Source organism: Ochotona princeps, chromosome 2 (assembly GCF_030435755.1).
Source record: "Ochotona princeps isolate mOchPri1 chromosome 2, mOchPri1.hap1, whole genome shotgun sequence".
Classification (NCBI taxonomy): Eukaryota; Metazoa; Chordata; class Mammalia; order Lagomorpha; family Ochotonidae; genus Ochotona; species Ochotona princeps.
In genome coordinates, this window is record NC_080833.1 from 64,719,320 (window position 1) to 64,741,314 (window position 21,995).

The following is a 21,995-nucleotide window of genomic DNA, read 5'->3' on the forward strand; positions in this document are numbered from 1 at the left end:
GGGAAAAAAATGGCCAATGACCCAACAATTTGGGCCCCTGCCACCCACAAATGAAGCTCTTGTCTCCTGGTTTCATCCCGGCCCAGCACTAGCCATTGCCAACAACCCCAGGTGTGAACAAGCAAATAGTTGATCTGTCTGTTCCTCCTTTTAACTCTTTCAAATAAATAAATCTTCCACATACATTCAAGAATGGGATCAAAATGAAGAGAAAGTGATTTTTATAGAAGAGATTACACCTTTCTTTCAAATACTTTGGTCCCAATCTTCTTTAAATTATCAGCAAGAAGCTAACTACCATGTCCCCTCACCATCTCATTTCTCCCAAATTTGGAGGAAAAAGGTTTACAAATGAACTGTCAATGTTTTGAAGCAACACCTCCCCCCAAAGAGTCAATTTTGTGCAAAATTATCCAATGAAGCACTGAGAATACTATCTAAAGCAAGCACCACCCAAATTCCAAAGACTTTATTTACACAAAATAACCCATAAACTGATCACTTTTAAGCATGAAATGTTATTAATGCAGAACATCATCTTTTAAATGTTACGGCTACTATCTTTTAAATATTATTTTATGGAAACATCATCATTCAGAATCCTCGTCAAGGAGCTAGAATCGTAGCATAAGCACGTCACGGCCATCACTTGTGTAGCTGGCATCCTAGTGACTCCTAACACCTGCATCTATGCATTTATAAGATGCTCATACAAAATTATTTTTGTTAAGTTCTTAAAACAAAATATTTTTGCCCAAGTGATATGATCTGACCGCAACTCTTCCGGGGGGGTGGGCAAGTAGTAGATGCTCGAAACACTACTCCTGCATCCCGATCTGACTCTATCGATTCAAGTGCTGGCTCTGCTTCTAATCCAATAGTGAGCACCCTGAGAGGAAGCAGGTTATGACTGAGGTTCTTGGGTCACTACCACCTACATGGGACATGAAACGAGTTCCCATCTCCTGGCTTCAGCCTGGCCCTGTCTTAGCTGTTTAGAACATTTGGTGTGCTCACTCTCATGTTTTTTCTCTTCCAAATAAGTTACACACACTGATTTATGTGTTTGTAAATTTTAAAGTCTATATACTGTAAGTGTATAGATGACTAAGTAAGTCTGTCTTTTGCGATTGCTGATCAGGTACTTATGATAAGCACTTTGTGTCACAGTTCCTTTCAGGATCACGAAACAGGGCTACCTCCAACTGTGAAAAATTTGGAAATAAAATTAATTGCAAAGGGTGTCTAACGTGAAAACTGAAGCAATGGTTCCTCAGTCTTCCCTTGTTGTATCAAAAAAAGCTGTGTTAAATATGTTATAATTACATAGCAGAGTAACTTTGTTACTGTGCTAATTACTGTTAATATTTTTAACAGTAGCACATACTTCTCTTAATCACAAATGTCAAAGATGATACACAAAGCACATTTTTAAATAAAAACTTTACTTGGGAAATAAATGTAACCAAGATAAAGTAAATTATAACCTGCCAGATTTTTCCCACGACGAGGTGTATCTAAGCACTCATTCATTGTTCTATTCTATCTGGAAGGCATAGACATTTCATAAAACTGAATCAAAATGTATCATTATGATTCAACATATTTCCAGTTTATATACTGGAACAGAACACCCAATCTTTGTTCAACATGTATTTTTACTATAATAAAGTAATAAGAAATTGAGTTTCAAACTCTCCTGTTTTGTAAATGTTGAAAAAAATCAGTATGTTCATCTTAAATTTTTTATAAAGCACATATTTTAGCTGTAACAAAAACCATATGAAGGGAGAGCATTTGGCATAACCAGTTAGAACACTTGGAGTTCCCATATCCCAAACCAAAGAGCCTGGATTCGAGTCTTGGCTCTGCTTCCAACCCCAGTTTCCGGCTAATGCACATCCCGGGAGGCAGTAGATAATAGCTCCGATAATTGGGTCTCTGTCGTCCACAAGCGAGACTGGATTAAGTTCTGAGCTACTGGCTTTAGCCTGGTCCAGCCAAAGCTGTTCCAGACATTCAGAAAGTGAACCAGCAGAGGGGAGCTCTCTGACTCTCTTTCTTTGTCTCTCTCCTTTCAAATAAATTAATACTAATTTTAATAATTTTTTTTTAAAAAACCCACTATAAACAAACATGAAAAGACAGTGAAAAGTTTGGGAATAAGAAACAAAGCAGAATTCATGGTTACCATATTTACACATACTCTTTGTTGTGTTTCAGTGCCACATGATCTGATTCAAAGTAATATACATCAGGATCATCATCTTCCTCTTCTGTAATGTGCTGATTGGCACTCTCTTTGGCAGACGGCAAATGTCCAATATTCAGTCTTGCCTCTGAGGGTGGTTTACTTAGACCATCACTTCCACAGTTATGAGAGTCACATTTATCCTTTTCGTTTTCAGAAATTTCATCAGGATTTGTGGGAGACTCTCTTACATTATCACTAACAGTTGGATTTGTTTCAGTTGGGCTAAGATTATTCTCCTCAAATTGTCCATTTTCTCTGCAAGGAGAACTGGTTTTAGTGGGACTAGCTCTGGGTATTGCCTTTCGTGGTGAAGTTCGCAGGGTATAACGATGTTCTTGAGGTTCTGATAAAGACGTCATTTGAGCTGAAACACAGTCTAGAACAGAGGATGGCTCCGGTTCTCCAGACAGCGGCATACTTTCAAGAGCTGTGTTCAGGACGTTACCGGTGTTTTCATTACACTGCTCTTTTGAGGCATTGCTATCTCCCACCACATCCACTTCTTCCTCAGAATCCCTTACGGATGACTGAATTTCAGAAACCGGGCCTGTAGCTGGCTCAGTAGTCAGCTGATTAACATGTTCCACAGGCAGGCAAGCAGTTACTATTTTGTGGTCCTCCAACTTGACCTGCACTTCTGAATTTGTGCAAAGCACGTTATGGTCTATATAACTGTCCTCCTTCCTACTATCAAGGAATATTGAAGTTTTGGTATTTGAATCCCCATTTTCAATTACTGATTTTTCCTGCAACACACAGGAACCGGTACTATTTTGCTTAGTGTTCCCATCAGGCTGACAGTCATCACAGTTTATAAGAGCTGAATCACTGTCATCGACACCATTGACAGTCAAATAGCCTGTGATTTCTTCAACTATTGCAGAATTAAGTGGCCCCTGTTCACTTACATTCACCTTTTTAATTTCCCTTTTCTCACAATCATCCAGTATAAGACATCGACAAGCTCGTTTAGTTCCTTGAAAATCTGCATCATTGTCCACTACTGTACTCCTCTGTTCTACCAACTCCTTGTCTGATTTTATAGGTGAATCTTCCTCTGAACTGTTTGGTGCTTCAGATCTAAGACAACGTTTAATTCTTTTAAAAACTGGTGACACCGGTTCTGTTTGTTTTCTCTCACAATTTTCTACAGCCTGCCTTTCTAAGTTATCCTTTTCGGAAGAAGACAGTCCTCTTTTCCTAGGGCTTACCCATGATTCCCGAGTACTTTGCTGTTTTAAATCAGCACTTCTTCCATTGTTGTTGCCTTTCTGAATTTGTACAGGTTCTGGTCTCTTCTTTGGTGATCTTGACCGTACTTGAGAATGAGAAGAGATTTCTTCAGGGTGAGCGATGCTACGATTCCTTAAGGTTCTACCACAAAAAGATTCATCCAAGCCGTTTAACCCCACTGTTGATCTTGTAACACGAGTAGATCGGGAAGCAGCCATACTATGGCAAGTCCCTATATTACGGTCATCATGATCCACTCATTGGGAAACCTTCAAAAACGTAAACAAAATAATGAGAAAAAGGTAATAGTTAATATACCTAAAACAAAAGCATAAAGCTATAACTTTCAATCTAAGTTTAGCTAATATCAATAAATTACATAATAAAAATATTTTTATAACCATTCCAACATTATTGACAGCTAACAACTGCACGGCATTTAATGTGCACCAGGAATCCTGTTTTATATAGGTTAAGCTGCTTAAGAATCACAATAATTCAGGTAAGTTCTATCATCCCTATTTTACAAATGAGAAAGGCATAGACAGTCTAAGCAATATGTCTCATAACACAGCTAGAAAGTGGCTAAAAACCATCCTCCACTTGCTCATTATGTATCCCTCAGATACACACAAAGTACCCAGAAAAGACTTATCTTAAAGATGGAATTTCATTTTGGTTATTACAATAACAATGTTCATTTTTATACAGCAAATATCTTAGAAAAATATTCTAATCATTTATCATGCTCACAGAAAACCTTCCTAAGTCATAGAAAAGGGGAGGTTCTACTCTTTCTTATTTAAAATGAGTAAATAAATTTCAACCCAAGCACTTTTAACTTCCCAGTAAAAGTAGTCAACGTTTTTAATTAAATAAAAGGACAGAAATCACAACCATAGCTTATACTGGCTAGGAACAAAGTAAAATAAACCCAAACTTTCCCAATCTCTAGCCATAAAGCCATAAATCAGCAACTGAAACCAAATATTGTGAAAAGAATAGACAATAATGAAAATAATACCCTGGAGCAAATATTTACATTTAAGAAAGCATGAGTCACACCCTATCCTTCTCAAAACTAGTGCGAATAATACATGCCAGTTTGAATATATTGTTTGGGCAATAAGCAGGTTGTCTTGTGTGGTAGGCTGGAGTTTTTAAGATAAAAATGAGACACTGAAAAACACCCTGGGGCCTGGTGTGGTGGTTCAACTGGTTACTCCTCTCCCTTCAAGTGATAAGATCTCACATAAGCACCAGTTCATGTCCCAGCTGCTCCACTTCCCATCCAGCCCCCAGCTTGTGACCTAGGGAAGCAGTAGAGGATGGCTGAAAGCCTTGGGATTCTGCACCCACATGTGAGACCCAGAAGAAGCTCCTGGGGCTCCTAGCATGAGATCAACTCAGCTCTGGTCAGTGCAGCCACTTAGGATGTGAACCGTGGCTGAAAGATCTTTCTGTCTCTCTTTTTCTCTTTGTAAATCTGCCTTTCCAATAAAATATGTCAAAAAAAAAAAAAAAAAAAAAAAAAAAAGAAAGCTAACCGATTCATTTGAATAAACTGAACAATTTGCTGATATTTTTCCAAAGGCTCACCCACATAAGCAGAACAGAAGAACTATTAACATTTTAAGTCTCTTTTTTTGTTAGGTTTTCAGAGGACATCTGACACTTCTCTGCCTAATTTTGAAAAGGTACAGATGGTTAGAGAAAGAGGTCAATAACTGTTGGGGTCCGTGCAGTGGATGTGGGGGACATGAGGGTGTGAAGACATTGTTCCATTGTAGGCAGGGCCACAAGGAGCTTCCCGCTGAGGCAGGGCCCGGGGGATATCTACAGCCACCTGGATGCAGCTCCAACTTCCTTTGCATGGATACCAGACCACCCTGCGGAAGAATTCTAATCCATCCAGGCATTTTTGCTACTGTGAGGCTGGCTTTTTACACAATGTGAGCTTGGAGGTTAATGTCAATAATAATGTCTTACAAAAGGGCCTTCTCGCATGTGCTGGAATGGGGTTGCATTCTATCTAGGAAACAGTTGCAATCTCCCGAGGCACTGGTGTGGACTGGGATTGGATGCACCAGGCCAGGCCAGACCCCAACATCATCTGGTGTCCTGGAGAACCAGGGTGGATGTGGGACTGACTAGGCTGGGTCTCAACCTCTTACTGAGCCATGTGTGGGCTGTACATGGGTATGGATGAGCCATGGCTGGGCTGAAACATCCAACAACAAGAACCAGAATGGGGTGAAAGCCAGCCAGGAAAAGCCACTGTTCCTGCTAGGACAGGAGGTGAACTGGGTAGAGTTGGCTCAAGGATCCCCTGGTATGCGCAAAATCTGCCATTGGGAGGGGTTCTGATGGAGGAGCCTGGGCAACTCCTCTGGCAGGACACAGTCCCTGCAGGTAAGCGCAAGAAGCATGATAGGAAACAGCCCAGAATAGGCCATGGAAAGTTTCCCACTGGCATACATCTGGCGTAGGTCAGGGGCAGACCGGGATGAGTCAGTTCATGTCATACACTGGTAAATCCGAACACCAGAACAGAGTGTGGGTTGAGCCGGGACTGGTCGCGACAAAACCAGTGCACACTGTGGAACGCTAGGGTGAGGTTGCCTGTACTGGATTTGACTGCAGCACCCAACCAGCACACATGAGATCCAGGAAGGGAGGGGCAGAGCCGGCAGGGGGATTAAGGGGCTGGTCCCCTCACCAGACAGCTACTCCCACTGGAGAGCTTGAGCTGGGATGCGGACAGACCAGACTAAGCAAGGCGGCAATACCTGTGCGCTGCACGTGGACTAGATCAGGGAAAAGCCAGGCTGGGCGGATTATTCCTGCTGGTGCAAGCATAAATTAGAGTGGGTGAGGGATGTTTGGGCCTAGCCACAACAGAAGCTGCCAGAAGCTGGCACTGGGGACTAATTCTGTCAAGTCAAACCACAGAACCACCCGAAGAGTGCATAAACCGGGACTGAGAGAGACCTGGGAGGGCAATAGTGGGTTCCCCCCTCTTGGGTCACTACTCCCGCGGGAGGGCATGAAAACTAAGACGGGGGCTGGGGTGGCTAGACAGAGAGGCACTCAACAACATCCGTGAGGGCTGGAGAGTTGAGTTGGTTAGATGGAACTAAGCTTTAATACCCACTGACAAGTACAAGAGCCAAATAGGATGTGGGACAGACTGGACTAGTCTGCTACACATACTGGCAAAGCAGGGTAGGGGGCGGGCCTGGTGGGTGTTATTGTGGGTCGCCCCAACTAGGCTGCAGCTCTCACTGGTTGATGTGAGGGCCGAGTGTGTGCTGGGCAGAACCAGCCTGGACTGCAACACCCATTGGTTCCAGTGGAAATCAGGACTGAAAACAGAACCAACCCAGCAATTGAAACCACCAGCTGATCGGGGTGATAGACTGTGGCAGGCCCTGTGCTTGCTAGAACATACAAGAATCTGGTCTGGGAATACCTCAAAGTTTCTTTGGAGATCTCCCCAATCGAACTGCTGGACTCAGAACCCTAGCCAAGAAAAGACAGAAGACAGAGCAAGTCAATCAACCATCTCAGCTATATGCAGCGAAATACTGGGCAAATGAAGACTCTATGATGGACTGTGTCAATCAGTGGATGACCTCATCGAGTGAAACTGGCAGTGATTCATAACTAGAGAACTATTAAAACCATTTGAACAAGGATCTCAGAGCATACCCCACATCCGGGACGGGGTGGGTGGGAAACTGGGTGGGGCTTCTCCATCAATATCCCCCTTTACCTCAGATACATGATGGAAACAATATGGACATAATACTATTACCCACTTCCCTATACCCCCTGAACCTTTTTTTTTTTTACCGTAATTAACTATATAAATATTGTCAACAAAAATACAATAAAAAAATTAAAAAAAAAAAAGGGCCTTCGATTATTTCTACTGTCTTGGCTGTCCCCATTGACCTTATGCTAATCAAGGGACCTATATTTAGGGTTTCATTCTTTCCTTAATCTTTAGGTTCTCCTTTTCTTTGTGATACAAGATCAGGTTGTAGAGTAAGAATTGTAGCAGGAACCTCTATTGTTTTTGGGTAAAGCAGGTGGTAGGGTTGTCCTTAGAAACACCCACTTGACCATGACGTGGAAAGTCTGAGCCAGAGTTTGACTGATTCTGCTTAAATAAAGCGGACAGCAATATTGCATAGTCCACAATCATCATGGAATCCTAGTGGAATCTTTCTTTAGTCTCTCTTTGCGCCGACACCACATACCCTTCCCGAGTTCCGAACCTCGGCCGGAGCTGAACTCCGGCAAATAACACTTGCAAGTACAAGGTCTCACAGTCTCCTAACTCTTCCTGCCTGTGCCCTTTCTTCTCATATAACCCTGGTTCTGTTCCTGCAAATTAAATCCTTTGCTTCCATTAGGATCTAATAGTACACAGGTTAGAACATTCGAAGACAAAGAAAAATGCCACAAAGGAAAAAGAAATATTATAGGACAATGTTTCCTTGTTCCTCCCTACTGTCCCATGAATTAAGTGAGAAAGTGCCCTGTAAAATATGTAATTTGGTTGAATCAGTTTTGTATGAAAGTATGGCAAAAAAATTTTAATTAGCAATTTTAAGAAATCTCACCAGATTCACAGCAGCCCAGGAATTAGAGTACATTTAATCTTCTAGACAATGTCATAGCAATCAAGAGAACAAAAGTACACACCACCGATCAGAGCTCACAAATACTTTTCTTACAGTAAACTTTTCCTACTTGGTGATTCAGTAAAGGGACTTCTGATACGTAATTCTATTTTGCTAATATCTTAATATTACAGTCTTTCTCGTTTTATTCACAAGTAATGAAATCCAAAAATTTCTATTTTAACTACCAAAAATCTTAAATTTCAAATGATACTTTTAAAAGAACCCAACAGAAACATACCAGAACCTAATTTATTTGTTTCAGATACCCAAATCTTAGCTGTAAAATTTGAAAGTTACTGATTCTTAAATGTTAAAATCTGTAAAAATACATAAAACATGAAAGTTATAAGCTACTTACAAAGTCAAAATACAAGTATCTTTAATGTAAACTTAATTGTATTTATAATCTATGGTTTGGTTGTATTACTGGCAGGAGTAACATTTTATAGACACACCACAAATAATCTATTAGCTTTTAATTTTTAAAATGAAATGTGAATTAGGGGATGGTACGGTGCCACAGCAGATACAGCCACCACCTGTAAGGACAGTATCCAGCTCAGTCCCAGCTCTACTTCCCATGCAGCTTTCTGCTAAAGGCCTGGGAAGAGCAGCTGAAGATGATCCAAATGCTTGGACACCTGTCATCCACAAGAAAGACACGGAAGAGCCCCTAGCTGCTGACTTCAACCTGCCACCCAGCATCTAGGAAGTGAACCAGCAAATGGAAAATCTCTGTTGCTTCCTCTTTCTGTTAAGCCTGGAAGGTCTTGTGACGTAATTCATTTTTTCAAAATGTAAAAAAAAATGAGATGTCAATCAAAGGCTTTATAAACATCTTAAGTCACTCCAATAGCAGGCCTTCCTTAGCCCCTCTTTCTACATCAATCTGAATGAAAGCAAAATCTGCCTCATAACACAAACTTCCCTAACAGAGATTTTTTGGGGGGTGAAATAAACCTAATATTGCTAATACTAAGAACTACCTATGAAGAATACACATGTAAAAATCTATAAAATATCACCAATACTGACAGCAAATATTATTCACCATTCCATTAATTAAAAATTATAGTGATCAATATGAAAAGGTTAAATATCAAAAGTACAATAATATAAAATGCTAAACTTGTTACTTTTCCTCCCTAAAAGTTATTTTTATCCATACAATAACTGTAGTGAAGGCCAAGTTTTAGAGTTCTCAAATCCTGCATTCTTCGACCCTATTTAAAGCAATCTACCCTGTTTAAAGACAAGGATCCTTTGGAAGTTTGTATTCTTCCAACTCAAAACATGGCCTGAGGACCATCACCATGGCTATCTACATCTCCTGGAAGCTTCCTCAGAAATAGTAGACACTTACCAAGATCTACCACGAAATCAAAGTCTCACATGAATAAAGAGCATTTTAGAAGCTGACAAGTACTATCTTTAACACTGAAATAGTTATTCTAATAAAAGGCACAATTATCATGTTTCAAACTGAATTACACGTTTATTATAAATCCTTTAATTCTTTACTGGATTCAAATACTAAAAAAAAATAAAATTCATAAACAAGACTATGGCCTCTCCTAAAGCAGCAAAGAGGATATCATAAAAATCTGCTGACTGGAATGAACATATTTCATGCACTTACGGCAATAAACTAATTAAATCATGCAATTAGAGTTAAGTAAGATTTTAATAATCTTCCTTCTGATAATTCTTAGAAATTCAAAAGAAGAAAATACTGTATCATTTTCTTCCTATCATTTTAGGTAAACATATGTAAAGGCAGAATTTTCTGTATTTACCTAATAAACTGAGGGCAAAATTCAATTTTGACAAAAAAAATAAGACTAAATAAGAGCCTATATTCATCAATATTCTCTCAGCATTATTTTGTCATCCTTAGCAAAGTAGTCCATGCTAACGCAGTTCTTTTCCTTCATTAGTTGTCTAACAAAATATTTATAAAGTATCCAGTAAAAATGCTTGGAGCACAAAACTCTATTTTGACAAATATTAAGCTCCTCGGGTATAGAAATGAACTCAATTACATCTCAGAAAATGGTCCTATTTGTTAACTAATAGTAATCATCTAAAATCAGGTATTTAATCACTCCCCGTTTAGAATCATGGAAAACCATTATTTAACACATTCACATACGCAAAATCCAATGCACCACTAGACTCAAGTTTTTCCTTAATGTTATAAACCAATTAAATAGTGGTACTTTCTGTAAAATGCAGGAAAACAAATGTAATCAATCAGTGAAATAAATAGGCCCTCCTCCCTGGAAATTTTCACCCCAAAGGAAGGCACATGAGGTGGCTCTGTCAAATTTCAGTCTGTCCAAATTTCTACCCACAATTCCATGTATTGTACCCCTTATTTGATGTAGAACTAAACTTCCCCAAATTTTTTTTTAAAGATTTATTTATTTTATTACAGTCAGATATACAGAGAGGAGGAGAGACAGAGAGGAAGATCTTCCATCCGATGATTCACTCCCCAAGTGAGCCGCAACGGGCCGATGTGCGCTGATCCGAAGCCGGGAACCTGGAACCTCTTCCAGGTCTCCCACACGGGTCCAGGGTCCCAAAGCTTTAGGCCATCCTCGACTGCTTTCCCAGGCCACAAGCAGGGAGCTGGATGTGAAGCGGAGCCGCCAGAATCAGAACCGGCGCCCATATGGGATCCCGGGGTGTTCAAGGCGAGGACTTTAACCGCTAGGCCATGCCGCCAGGCCCAAACTTCCCAAAATTTTAATCTTTTACCCAAGCTAACAGAATTCTTGGACATTATTAGTTGTGCTTCAGGTTACTAATATCTAGCCCCTATGGTCACATCTACAGAATTCCATGAGTAAACAGCAAAAATAAGAAACAAAAAACTGTCCAGGCTAATGAAACACTACTCAAAGTATTGGCTTTTCTAAAGGAAGCAAGCAAGGGAGCAAATACTAGAAAAAGACATATTGGTAATACTACATTTGCTTTTTTGTCTCTCTTACTGGATTATCTGCATGAATATGTAGTGTTACCAATATGTTTTTCTCTAATTGTCTAGAAAGAACATAACCTGTCTCACTGTTTAGTCTATGCTAGTCATAATCATTTTCAAATTACTTCAGATGTGTAATTATCACGAAATGCTTAAGATTATTAACAGAAAAGTGAAATTTGATGGAGGTGGGGAGTAAACTAAACCAAAGGTTGTTAATATCTGTCTCTTCAAACTCCAGAAACTCCAGCAGTCACTTACTATCTTATGTAACAGATTTCTAGACAATGGTAGCGTGGCTCAGCAAATTAACATGCCACTTCAAATTCTCGTTCTCTCTTGGCCTCTGCCTTTCAAAATGCTAAATAAAATCTGATAAAAAGTAAAGGAATTTCTGTCTTCTTCAGAAATAAAGTATATATATGGATACACAGATCAATTAGTCTGCATGAATATATACTTAAAACACAACTGGGAAAAAAGAGAAGTCAAGGACTTCCATATTGTCCCTTGAGTTTCAAAAATAGGTTTAATCACCCAGAGTCCAGTGTATTCAATTCATCTATCTCCTTGTTGGAAAAAGAGTAAGAAAATATTTTACCCCTAATCCACTGCCTATGTTTCCATACTCCTGTAAGTATCCACGCAAATTATGCAATTTTCGATACAAATGATGAAATACAGAAAAAAAAAACTCCCCTGCATCCAAAAGATTTTTTTAATGGAGTTGTGTTCATTACTGCAAAACTAAATAACTTACCTGTATTACCAAAGATCTATCATTGTGGAAATATTATCTCTTTCCTTATATCCTGAAGGAGTTGAAGCTACGATCTAGAATAGAGCTTAAGCATCAGGGTTTCAGGCTCTCAGCTTCAGCCATGGAGAATACTAGAACCTTTCAAAAACCTTTCTTTAAAATAAAATGACAAAAAAAAAAAAAAAAAAAAAAAGAATTAAAGAAGAAAATTAACTTAAGCTAAAAGAGTCACTCCTTCTAAGACAAGAGGAAAAGCAGGTAACAGAATGTGTTCATGGTAATACCTGTGATGCCTCTGGGTAACTGCTGCCTCAGAGATACCAAGAAACTGAAACAGGACTGCCAGAAACCAACAAAAACAGAGAGCCTGATAGATACCAAATTCTTACAGCAACATTAGTTGGAGTAAAACTGTGACTTCGTTCATCTCAGGCAACTGCTCTAACACTTGTGTGTGTGTGTGTGTGTGTGTGTGTGTGTGTGTGTGATCTCCCATCGAAGTACTAACCAGGCCCGACCCTGCTTAGCTTCCGAGATCAGACGAGATAAGGCGCTTTTTTGGTGATCTAAGGATCACCTTTGATATGATTTCTCATCATGAAATTTATAATCTTATTCTAGAAGACTCTCCCAAAAGTTAGATTTTATGTGCATAAAACTGGGAACTGAATAACAACAAACATTTAATGCATATCAAAGAATCAACCAAGTCTTCCATACTTAGAGGATAACCTTAATGCATATTAACAGTACCATAGACTCAATTACTGAAGGAAATTTCTATTATTTTTAGCAAATGGATTTTCAACAAGGACAAAAATAGGATTTTCTGTTTTTAGTACCCAGGTAGCTACATATTTTAATTATCCTAATTACATTCAAAGTCTTGAAACAGTCTGCTTAATTACAATTTTACTTTATAATAATATGTGATGACATCCTTGTCAGAGAATGTACGACCTGGCTAAACGGGCTGTGAAGACTGTCAGTCTATCTGGAAATAAGAGGAACACCAGAAAGAAGACCAGCAGATACTTACGACTGCCACTGTCACTTTAGTAAGCACAAAAGTAGGTATTCTAAACATGTTGCCATTTTTAATAAAGGATTAAAATGTAAACAATGCAATTATCAAGCCCTGTAAACCAGAGTTGTTTCCTTGTAAACATGCACTACTGCCTAGCTAGAGTGGAATAGGGCTGATCAAGTATCTATAAATACTACCTCTCCCAAATACACCTTGTAAGTGGTTGGAAAAGCACAAGACAAGAAAACTTACTGAACAGAAATATTCAATGCTCATTTTTAAAGTTATCTAAATTCACATGGGAGCAGAAACAGAAAGCAATCCATGACTTCAAAATTGACTGAAAATTAAGACTCCAACTTGCTATTCCTTTTCACCCAACGCTGAAGCTTTCCACAGATCTGGCAGAAACTTTACATTCTCTAGTGTACAATGGCAATTAGCACTGGTGAACAGGATCCACAGCCTACAGTAAGTCTCTGAGCATACATCAATAGGCCCATTCTACTTCTCCTAATCAAGTTCTAGTCATTCATATTAGGGTGGCTAAGTGATAGGGAGAAACTATAGGTAGATCATTCATTACATATTTTACAAGCAAGAACATTTGCAACTGTTATTTTCTCTGAAGAAGTGATACTTACAGCTGAGTTCTACCAGTAATAAGACAGGCAGGATCCTGTATATGTGCTTCTCAAAAGCCTGGTAATACTGAAAAAGAAACTTCAGTAAATTATTTCTGACTAAACCCCACTTGGCTTTAATTAAGGTTACGTTTTTTTTCTTACCTTTTTAAAAGTGTTTCGACTAGTATTTGAATTCCAAGCATCTGTATTTATCTGTCATCATTGTTACTGTTCATACATTGAGACTTCAGGTTAATTATTTCTATGTTTCTACTAGCGAAACTTGGTATCTGTGAAGGGAAACCACAATATTGTCACTATGGATGTGTTACTATTTACAGATTTGTGGATAAAAGTGATCTATCTAAACACTTCTATAACATTCATTTTCTAAACTTCACAATCTCATACTTAGGAAATGTTTGATATCCTCAACAGTTTAAAATGATGTGCTAACACTTTCAAATTCTTATCAGAGTACCCACATGCAAGTTTGCTAAATTTAAGTCAAATCCCTACAAATGTTAAAATGAAAGTCACTTCCACGTCTTAAGACAATATTTGGGAATAAATTTATACAACTTACGAATACTATTAAAAAACTCAAATTCTTAAATTTGATCTTAAAACATGGTAACATTCATGGTAACCTTTTTTGTCTTACATTATTCTTCCATAATACTAATTTGTCAAAGATATTTTGGAAATAAATAGTATGATTAAAATTAATCAAAATTTAGCTATACAGATAGTCCTTTAAACAGTCCTTATTAAACAGAGAGTCGAAAATATACCCATGTGATACAAAATGTTATATGAAACTTTCAAGTAATTTCAATCCAACTAGCCAAGGAAAAAATGAGTTACAAAATGACGTCCATTCACTGATATCAATTAAAGAAATTAAATGCATGCATGCATTCTAATCTACCCAGTTTTTCACCCTAAATTATTCCGCAAATTCATTTGTTTCATGAATATGTATTAGTTTTCAATCTTCAGATCTGTCAAAAGTTGCATTGCAAGACTAGTTAAGAGTTCTGTTATTTACCTTGAAGTATTTCTTTCAAATGCTATTAGAGGGCCTGGTGTGGTATCCTGACAGCTAAAGTCCTTGCCTTACATGCACCAGGATCCCATATGGACACCAGTTCTAATCCTGGTAGCCCTGCTTCCCTTCCAGCTCCCTGCTTGTGGTCTGGGAAAGGAGTCAACGACAGCCCAAGGCCTTGGGACCTTACGCCTGTGTGGGAGACCCAGAGGAAACTCATCGACTCCTGGCTTCGCATCAGCTCAGCTCCAGTTGTTGCAGTCACTTGGGGAGTGAATCAACAGACAGAGAAGATCCTTCTCTCTGTCTCTTCTCCTCTCTGTATATCTGACTTGCCAATAATAAAAAAATAATAAAATTTAAAACAAAAAAAACTAAAAAAATTTTTTTAAACAAAAGCTATTAGAAATAATTAAGAAACATCACAAAACAAATGCTAGTATTTCTAAAGATCATGACTTCTCAAACAACAAAATTGAACTAGTGGAGCCAGTGTGGTAGCATAGTCAGCTAATGCCCCATTTGTGATGTCAGTATCCCATATGGGAACCAGTTCATGCCCTACTTGGTGGGCTGGGCTCAGGTCCTTACAAAGGCTCAAGTCCTTGAACCCCTGCACCAGAAGTTGTTCTGGACTCCTAGCTTCAGACAGGCCCAGAACTGACCATAGTGGGCGTTTGGGGAATGAACTAGCAGATGGAAGATCTCTTCTGTCTCTCTTCTTCTCCCTAACTCTTTCAAATAAAATGAATAAATTTAGAGAGAGAGGAAAACTAACCAAAAGCCTTATACCACTTAATATTGTTCATTTTACTCACAAATAATTCAAACTTAGCCATTCTATAAAAATGCTTGTATGCTTTCCAGAGTAAAGGTTATTTAAATTGTGACACACACTTTATTCACCTTATTCAAATTATTTACATTGTTACAGCAACATACTTGAAAAATTTTAGTTGTCTTTTAAAAAGCACATAAAATGAAAAATGAACTATTTAAGTCTTATTACCAAAGCTTTCCTATCTGTGCCTTGCTACAGAGCTTTGCTTGTTTTCATGTACAAGTAAAATCTGTAGACTGTGCAAGTATTCAAAAGCAAACAACAAAATGCAATCTTCCCCAAAAGAACTACTTTTTCTTCTGCTTGCAGTCTAACACTGGTACCACTGTATTAAATTGATTACAGGATCTCAGATTCATGGCACACAGAAATCACTTCAAAGACTACAGAAAATCTAAAAATATTAACATTCTAGTGATTATATAGAGAGAGTACAATCATACTACTATAAACATGAAAAGGCAAGCTCCAACCTAAAAAGCAACCAAAACAATGAGGTATTATAGCTTTAATACAGCTTGAAAAAAAATAAACGGTTTTATTCTACAGCTTTATAGTGAATACCTCATTCTTCAATTATTCTAAGTGCAAATATCATATTTGTACACTTTCACTATATGAATTTCAAAGAAGCACAAGCACACTGAAAGTCAGCTGGGTTGCATTCCTAGCTCCTGGCTTCAAGCACTGGCCCAAGAGTGGTCAGCCCCAAGAATCTGAAGAGTGATCCAGTAAATGGAGGAACTCATTCTCTGCCCTTCTCTTGCTCTCTGCTTCCCTCCCTCTGAAATAAGAAAAAAACAACCAAAACACACAAAATTCTAAACCAATTTTTAAGAAACCAAATTAATAAATCAATGTTTCCACATATTTTATATATAGTTTCTTATGTAAATTTTAGAAAGATCTGCAGTGGTCTGTGCTATACATATTCTCATGCTATTTTCCTTAATGATATTTGCATGGAAGAAATGTGAGTTTACCAACTTCAGCATCTTTTTCTGTGGTTTAATATTTTCTAATATCACTTATATTCTATATAAATGTTGAATGCATGTTTTTTACTTTCTAAATAAAATCACTAAATAGTTTTAAAAATCCATTTTCAAACAATATCATTAGCAACTGGTATGTATCCTAAAAATATAAGATTGATATGCTTGTACATAATATTGATTCAATGCTCTGTATCAACAGATAAATAACAAGGAAACCAAAAAAAAAACTAGTAAAATCCTCTATACAGGTACAGCCATGATAATGATCCAACAACCATTTACAGTTACCAAGGGATGCAAGATATAGAAGCAGCAGCAGATCAGAAAAGGAGCTCAAGAAACTGAAAAAAAACGGATATGCTCAAGACATCCAATCGCATAGATGGCTGTGCAACAAATACCTTCAAGCACGAGAATACTTCAGAAAATGTGTGGAAAATGCAATTTATTTTGGTGAAAAAATTTTTTTAAGTCCTTGCGTTTCTATTCTACATTTTTCCATGAATTTCCTAAATACTGCTTGTTGATCAACTTAGCAAATTATATGTAAGATTCCAATCATCACTAAATACCAGTTACCTATGACACTTAAGAAAGCAGTAACATGATTCCATAGATTAGAAATTCAGTCCCGTTCTGTCTTATTTTATAATTTAATTTTTTTTTTCATTTATTTATTTATGCTTCATCTACTTGGAAGACCAAACAGAGATAGCGGAAAGCAGGGAGAGGAAAAGGTCTGCTCACTCCAAAATGACCAGCACAGCTAGGGCTGAGCCAGGCTGAAGTCAGGAAACCAGAATTTCATTAGGGATCCAACAGAGCTGGCAAGCAGCCAAGCACCTGACCGCCTCCCGTACTCACAAGTAGCTAGATTGGAAGCAGAGCAGTCAGGACTAAAAATATACTACTTTGTATGTGATGTGCCACAATACATGTACTTTTCTTAAAGCACAACATATGTAAAGAAAATTGTACAAATCATAAATGTACAGCAAGAAATGTGGCAAAACGTAGACATACATGTTATTTACTTGTTTATTCATTCACTCATTCATTTCAGAGACAGAAAGTATGAAACAGAGTGAGTGTCCTTCAACTAGTTTAATCACCAAATGATGACAAAGACTGCCACGGGGATGGGGAGGAACTTCAAAGCTAAGACTCAGGAACTCAATCCAGCCTTCACATGTGCAGCAGAAGCAGGCAACCATCTGAGCCATTATCCCTGCCTCTCAGGATCTGCATTAGCAGAAAACTGGAGGAGCAAGAGCAGGAGATCAAACTCACCATAATCCAATCAGGAACATGGACATTCTTTTTTTTTTTTCCCCATCGCAGAGTGCCTTTTATTCTGGAGGAGGAGAAACTACTATCAAGGGGGGCTGTGCTGTTGGTTATATTCAATTCTTTTTTTTTTTAATTGATTACATTGCATTACGTGACACCCCCAACCCCTCCCCATATTCTCCCCCCATGGTGGATTCCTCCACCTTGTTGCAGTATTACAGTTGAAATTCAGTCAAGATTCTTTCATTGCAAGCATATAGCAAGCACAGAGTCCAGCATCTTATTGTCCAGATAAATTCAATGGTTTCTTGGGGAGACTATCTCTGGTCTGAAGGCAGAGCTGGCAGAATATCATCCCATCCAATGAAAAGCCACAACACGTTCTTGGATTGGCAGGATCAACATTATCATAATGACCATATTACCAAAAAGAAATATACAGATTCCACGCAATCCCAATCAAGAACATGGACATTCTAACCAGCAGCTAAACCACTAGGCCCAAGCACATGTTCTTGAGTAAGTGTTCCAAGCATGAAACAATGAACACCAAATACTAAATTAAATTATCTTTCTGAAGTATCCTTGCCTTCCTTTCTTTGCAGACCTAACATTTATCTTATCTTTCAAGTTACAGATCAGAAGCAACCATCTCTTCTAAGAGGTAACCTTTCCAAGGAATCTTGTAAACAGGTCTTACTTAACACTACTAAGCATTTCTGCCTTTTAAACTTTCATTTTTCAAAGTGAGGGCATTATTATCCCTAGGGCATAAACTAAATTATACCCTAGAGAAGAAAGTAAAGCTATTCTGCTTAAAAATAAGGGTAATAGGATTTCATGACAATTAGCTGACACACCCTCTTTAAAACGTTCCCTCTCACTGAAGATAGCCTATTATTCTGCTCATCTACTCTCCTCATGTACCCAAACTATCTGATAGCAAGGCTTGTTTTACTTTTTCTTTTGCACCTACAAAATATCCATTATGCATTTCTACTGGGAGATTATTCTAACAAAATGCATGAAGGATAAATTAGTAGAATAAAAGATTATAGAAAAGTATTTATACAGGCAGTGAAGTAGAAAAACATGTCAGAACTAGAAACCTACTAGCTGGAAAGAAAGCAACATGACATAAGCTTTCAAGTGGGCAGTGGCAGGCAATGAAGAGCTTTGCAGGTTATTGTAGAAGTTTGAATTGGAATTACTTCATATCTTTAAATTTTACTGTATATGATCATTTGTTACAACAAAAAATTTTTGTAGAGGAGAATAAGACAACCCAGTATACGTTTTTAGATCATTCTGGCTGCTGTGTGAAGAATGTGAATGTGTACAATAGGGAAAAAAATATATAATAATAAATGCAACTGAGACAAAGAAGAAAATTAAGCAGAGGACAGGCATGCTAGTGAAACAGATAGACACCACATGGAACCCCAGAATTTCGTATCAGAGTGCCTGAGATAGAGTCCCACCTCAACTTCCAACTCAGCTTCCTGTTCACGTCCATCCTAGGTCCCTTTCACTCATGAAGGAAACTTGTATGCAGTGCCTGGCTCTTGATTTTGGCCTGGTCCAATTCTGGCTGTTGTGGGTATTTCAAAAGGGAATCAGTAGATCAAAGATTTTTTTTTTTCTCTCCCCCTCTCCCTCCCTCCCCTTCATGTGCACACAACACGTTACCTTTCAAATAAATAAAGCTAAAGAAACTTTAAACAGTTTGTAAGTGACATGATCCAAGTTTTGCCATTCATTCTCATCCATTCAAGAAACATTAATTGGAACCAACTGTAATCGTGGCACTATTATGACATTGGAAATACAAAGGCAAATCAAAAGTTCCTGGTTTCATAAAGCTTAGAAAGGGAACCAGCAGAAGAGAATCATCTCTATCTCTACATCTATCTCTGTGTGTATCTGCATTCCACGTACATTAAAAAAAAAATGTTTTTAAAGATTTATTTAGTTTTAAGGAAAGGCAGATGAAGTGGAGCATTCCCTGGCTCACTTCTCAAGTGGATGCAACAACCAGAGCTGACAACCCGAAGCCAGCAGCCAGGAGCTTCTTCCAGATCTCCCATGTAAAAGTAGGGTGCCAAGGATCTGGGCCATCCTCTACTGTTTCCCTAGGCAACGAGCAGTGAGCTGGGTGGAACTGGAAAAGCTGGGACATGCATGGTGAGAATTTAGCCGCTGAGCCATCACAGGACCCCAGAGTTCATTTCTAATCTGGCCCTAACTTAATCTATGAGATTGGATGCTGGGCCAGGCGCAGTAGCATAGGGGCTAAAGTCCTCACCTTGCACACACCAGGATCCGGTAAGGGCACCAGTTCTAACCTCAGAGCCCCACTTCCCATCCAGCTCCCCACTTGTAGCCTGGGAAAGCAGTCAATGACGGCCCAAAGCCTTGTGACCCTGCACCCATGTGGGAGACCCGGAAGAGGCTCCTGGTTTCGGATCAGCGTTGCAACCACTTGGGGGGGTGAATCAATGGACGGAAGATCTTCCTCTCAGTCTCTCCTCCTATCTGTATATCTGCCTTTCCAATAAAAATAAATAAATCTTTAAAAAAAAGTTTGAAAAAAATCTTCACTTGAAAATCTGAACTCAACTTTCAAAATTTTCAGAATGTTTGGAAGCACAACAAAATAAAAAATGAGACAGTTACTATTTCAAACATTTACAATAAATCATAGGGCTAATTGGGGTGGTACCATGGCATACCACATTAAATCTCTGCCTGTGGTCCCAGCATCCCACATGGGCGCCAGGTCATTCTGGCTGCACCACTTCTGATCCAGCTCCGTGTTTATGGCATAGGACAGCATAGGACAGCCCAAGTCTTTGGGACCCTGCATCCACAAAGAAGCTCCTGGCTCCTGGTTTGAAACCAGCCCTGCTCTGGAAGTTGCATCCATTTGGATAATGAACCAATCTTTCTCTCATTCTATAACTCTGTCTTTCAAAAATAAATAAATAAACAAATCTTTAAAAACAACAACAGGGCCCGGCGTGGTGGCCTAGCAGCTAAAGTCCTCGCCTTGAACACACTGGGATCCCATGTGGGCGCTGGTTCTAATCCTGGCAACTCCACTTCCCATCCAACTCCCTGCTTGTGGCCTGGGAGAGCGGTCGAGGATGGTCCAAAGCCTTGGGACCCTGCACCTGCATGGGAAACCCAAAAGAGTTCCTGGCTTCAGAGCAGCATAGCACCGGCCACTGCAGTCACTTGAGGAGTGAATCATCGGATGGAAGCTCTTCCTCTCTGTCTCTTCTCCTCTCTGTATATCTGACTTTGCAATGAAAACAAATAAATCTTTAAAAACAACAACAACAAAGATTAGGGTTTTTATAAAGAATTTAAATTAACTTATTATTTGTTTTACACAAGCACCACAAGAAAAAGTAAAAATTGCCATGTTAAATCACAAACATACCCACATAAAAATAAGCAACACTAGACACTACTGTCAAGTTTTTTCTCCCCTTCCCATGTCCCCCTCCAGGTATCTTTCCAGGGTTCACTTACAGAATAGTATCTAATTCATAATTTGGAAGATTTGCACAATAGCTATAAGATATAAAAGAATTAGACCATAAACATCCGGCATATGTTTTTAAACATTTGTTTAAACACAAAATCAACAAAATGTTATTCTGATTTCTTTCGGACAAGTCAAAAGCAATTGCCAGAGGTATAATTAGATAACTGTGAAATGGTCATTTCTCCTCTCATTTTTGCCCATTCATAAGCCAGCAATAAAAATAACTCCTAGTACTACAGTTTACTGTTGAGGACCTTTATCAGATGACAGACACAAACTGCCCAACGTGATCCAATGCATTAATGTGAAAACTGATTAGTTAAAAAAAAAACTTGTTTTTTACAAATTTATTTTTACTTGAAAGTCAGATTTTACAGAAAGTAAGACAGATATTCCATCCACTGGTTCACCCCCTAAATGGCCACAATGCACAGAGTTGAGCCAATCTGAAGCCAGAAGCCTTGAATCTCTTCCAGGTCTCCTACGTGAGTGCAGGATCCCAAAGACTTGAGTCATCCTCTGCTGCTTGCCCAGGCCATAAGCAGGCAACTGGATGGGAAGTGGAGCAGCCAAGACACCAACCGGTACCCATATGGGATACTGACAATTTCAGCTGGAAGATTAGCCTATTGTGCCATGCTGCCAGCTCCACAAAAAACCCTTAAGAGTAAACTCTATT

The 21,995-nt window shown here is 38.7% G+C and overlaps 1 protein-coding gene across 8 annotated transcripts in view; it reads right to left on the minus strand.

The window, feature by feature from the left end:
* ZZZ3 (zinc finger ZZ-type containing 3) overlaps nt 1–21,995 on the minus strand; it is a 78,604-nt gene that overhangs the window by 35,994 nt on the left and 20,615 nt on the right. For 2 of the 8 annotated variants that reach the window (XM_058658258.1, XM_058658233.1), the window contains exons 3-6: nt 13,746–13,873; nt 13,602–13,668; nt 11,931–12,083; nt 2,207–3,756 (exon numbers count right to left, since the gene is read on the minus strand). The exons of 1 other annotated variant lie outside the window; for it this stretch is intronic. In XM_058658258.1, the coding sequence (XP_058514241.1) occupies nt 2,207–3,705 (1,499 nt within the window). In that variant the 5' untranslated portion in view covers nt 3,706–3,756; nt 11,931–12,083; nt 13,602–13,668; nt 13,746–13,873. The remainder of the gene's footprint in view (nt 1–2,206; nt 3,757–11,930; nt 12,084–13,601; nt 13,669–13,745; nt 13,874–21,995) is intronic. 5 more of the 8 variants (XM_058658270.1, XM_058658275.1, XM_058658246.1 and 2 more) reach the window with 4 other exon arrangements.